We start from the raw sequence: 3,602 nt of genomic DNA, 5'->3' as shown, positions 1-3,602 counted from the left end.
GTTTTTCTATGAACCGCGTGTGATGATCCGCGGTTAGATAAATTCAAATAAAAGTTTTAAAAAATAATTAAACTTGTGGAGAGGATGATGAAGTGAGAGAATGCGAGTGTGAAAGTCGATAAATAATAAATAAAATGTTATTATAAAAAAAAAATAATTAATAAAAAAAGAACGAATTTTGTTTCTTGTTACTTCTGATACTTTTTTTAAATAAATTATTTTATCTATTTTACGGGAGTCCGGTAGTGCAATAAAGAGATTTTACTGTTGAGTAATTAGCGTTTATTTTTTAATAATTACGCTGTAGATTAAATACTTGTCTTTAAGAGCGTCAATGCTTCATTTAATTAATCAATTAGTTACTTTTTAAGACATTGATTGATAGGTAAGTTCAAATGTTTATGGATCCTCGTCCCAGACTGTTTCCGTGAGGATCGCTATGTTATCTAGCCCTCTCATCGGCGCGTATTCCAGGTTCCACATCAAGTTTGTGAATACAACTGTGACAAAATAATATTTATTAAATAAATATTATTACTAATATGATTAATAGTATTTTTTAGATTTTTTTCAGTTAATTGGCTGCCGAGTCTAATGCAACAATTTTTATTTAATATTGTTAGCCTGTATTTCCCTCCAGGCAGAAACAATTTAGCCACAATTCATATCTAAACCTATCATTAAAGGGAAAAACAGACTAACAACATTAAGTAAAGATTGGAGAAAAAATTGTTGCATTAGACTGGACAGCCAATTAACTGAAAAAAAACTAAAAAAAAGTATTATACACAGAAAAAAAAATTTCTTGACTGGAAAACAAAATTCTTGGCTCAAGAAAATTTGTCGGGTGCCTGAAGGAAGACCGAAGTTATGTTGGCCGAAGTAAAAATTTTTCTTTAAATTCTATTCGTGGTGGAAGTAATTTTTTCTTAAATTAATTCAAATTATCATAAATACTTCGTACAATAAATTTTTATATTTGATCAAGATTTTTAGATATTTTAAGGAAACAGCGCCACCTATTTCAGCTAAGAAAAAAATTTTCTCACCTTGAGAAAATTTTTCTCTTGAATATTTGAAACCCATTTTATATTATTTTAGCCTGCAATTATACATATTGAATGAAAAAAAATGATGAAATATTATTTGATCTTTCCGTTTGACATGTTAATCAATAAAAATATTAATGAAAATTTACTTCTATCTTTATATTTAATTTTTTGGAGCAAGAGAGAAATTTTCTCAAGACAAGAAAATTTACTTCTATCAAGAACAAAATTTTTTGGAGCAAGAGGCTGAATTTTCTCAAAACAACAAGATTTTCTTGACTTAAATAAATTTTCTTGAATCAAGATACGTATTTCTTAAAGCAAGAGAATTTTGTTGGAATAAGTGAAATTTCTTGTGTCAAAAAAAAATTTTTTTTTCGTTCAAGAAAATAATTAGGAAGAAAAATATTTTCTTGGCTCAAGTGAACCTTTTTTTGTTGTGTAATATTTACCTCAAAATCTTGAGTTCAAAATTTAGCGAATATAATACTTAACATACTTCCGAAAATGTTTTTTTATAAAAAATTAAAATTCTGTCTAAATGATAGATACAGTAAAATTAATAAAGACCTTTTTTTTTATAGAAAATTAAATTTCCTATCAAAAAAGTCTTGTAATTTTTTTGTATCTCCAATATTTAACCCATAATTTTGATTTCAATCTAAAAAAAACCATCTAAATTTAAAAAATTACCAAGTAAACTTCTGAGACTAGTAATTTAAAAAATAAATTCTTTGGTTGCATATCTAAACTCGAAAAATATTTTCTTGGCTTAAGTGACCTTTTTTTTCTGTGTAAATTAGTCTTAGGATAAAGAAAAATATTAATAACAGTATTTAAAATACTAACGCATTTCGCCTCGATGCAAATCGGCAATAAGCTCAGGACAAGAACTGTTACAGGGGTTTATAGGCGTAAGCCGTAACTGAGTAGCTCCCCGAAGTTGAGCAAGTGCAATGAGACCAGAATCCAGTTCAACTCTCTTATAACTCGGACTATTATAATCAGAGGACATCAAAACCCAATTGAAGTGTGCTGGAGACACGGTACTTGACAGGAAGTACGGCCGTTGATAATACTTTCTGAGAGCTTTGACAGCATTAATATCGCAGTTCTGCCAGTGAACGAACCATTTGGCTACCTCGGGTGAATGAACACGCCGAAGAAATGCCGCAAGATCCGAGGAACCGGTCCTGAGATTCGATGTAAGTGAGCAGGGTACCGTTTCCATAAGACGTTCGTTCCCTAAGTACAGCTATTAATAATCCAGTTATCATTTTAAATTTACAATTCTGAATGACAAGATCAGGTAGCAGATAATTACATGCGTGATATTATCAAACCAGAAGTAATCGGTATTTATAGCAGCCCAGGTGTCCATCGCGTCGGTGATGATAGCCGGAGCATCTCGGCTCAAATAATTGTCGACCAGTTGACGATAACGAACATCAGACAGACGGTCAATCGTTTCAACAGACTCGCAAGTCTAAAATTAATTTTTTCATTCTTTTAGAATGAATTTTTGGGTGTAATTTTGTATTATGATATTTAAATTACTCTATAGCTTACGACGCAATCAACCTCGGCGATGGGGTACTCGGTGTAGAACGGGTTATTCATCATACAATTCTCGCGGTAAAGATGCTGCCAGTTCCAAAAAGGCAGAATTTTTACAGCCAACAAACGCGACAGAGCCGAGAAGTGAGTTCCAACAAAGTCCAGCTGAATAGCAGCACAAGTGATGGTACCAATTACTACCAGAATTACAGTCGCTCGGAGAACCAATTGGAGCCAGGAGCGACGCATAGCTGCGACAAGGGGTTGGCAAATTATGTCCATCTCTTCCTCGGTAAATCCGGCTTGTTGGCAATATCTACATAAATATTGTTTGATAAAATAGTGCAATTTAAAAAAAAATTAATGGCTTGCTAACCTGTAAAATGAATTGAGTTCATCGTCAATGAGCCGCAACTTCTCTTGGTGGCTCATGTCCTGAGGCTCTTTCGTGTAAGCCTTCCTCGGGGCTTTAATGCACTTGTTGCTTGACATTTCGTTGCCAAGAAGTTGATACAACACTTGGGGATATGTGAGTAATTTATTTTAAATCACCACTGGTTATTGAACTGATTGCTTATTTTTAGAGGGTTGATGTCAACTGAGAACGGATAAAGGTAAGTGGATTCTGGTTGTATCTACGCGCTTGCTCTGTTTAATTCGCAATTGCATATCGATTGAAGCTGCTTCAGGGAGACTTGCGAATTTTGTTATGTTTGGAAAAACGCATGCGTTTCTGCTTGGCACTAGCTCAAGTGATATTTGAATAAAATCCAACGGAAACGGGGTTAAATTGACGGACAAGAATGTATTATATTAATTCTAGTGTCTTCACAGAAAAAAAAATTTCTTGACTGAAGAATAAAATTCTTGGCTCAAGTAAATTTTCAGGTGCCCGAAGGAAGACCGAAGTTGTCTTGGCCGAAGCAAAAATTTTTCTTGAAATTCTATTCTTGGTGGAAGTAATTTTTCTTAATTCAAATTATTATAAATAATTGA

General features: G+C 32.8%; 1 protein-coding gene across 2 annotated transcripts; it reads right to left on the bottom strand.

The window, feature by feature from the left end:
* Window positions 1–265: 265 nt before the first annotated feature.
* LOC123261960 lies at window positions 266–3,267 on the bottom strand. Of its 2 annotated transcripts, none has more exons than XM_044723890.1 (5): window positions 2,983–3,267; window positions 2,607–2,922; window positions 2,374–2,535; window positions 1,899–2,304; window positions 266–500 (listed from the first exon to the last, which is right to left on the bottom strand). In XM_044723890.1, exons 1-5 carry the CDS (start codon window positions 3,096–3,098, stop codon window positions 400–402), a joined length of 1,101 nt encoding a protein of 366 aa, XP_044579825.1. In that variant the 5' UTR covers window positions 3,099–3,267; the 3' UTR covers window positions 266–399. The 2 variants fall into 2 exon arrangements, with proteins under 2 accessions (XP_044579825.1, XP_044579826.1); XM_044723891.1 differs by having other exon boundaries at window positions 2,619–2,922; window positions 2,983–3,266.
* Between the last annotated feature and the right edge of the window lie 335 nt (window positions 3,268–3,602).

This window comes from Cotesia glomerata, linkage group LG3 (genome assembly GCF_020080835.1).
Source record: "Cotesia glomerata isolate CgM1 linkage group LG3, MPM_Cglom_v2.3, whole genome shotgun sequence".
Taxonomy (NCBI): Eukaryota; Metazoa; Arthropoda; class Insecta; order Hymenoptera; family Braconidae; genus Cotesia; species Cotesia glomerata.
Note: the sequence above shows the minus strand (reverse complement) of the source record. Positions and strands in the feature narration are given on the sequence as shown.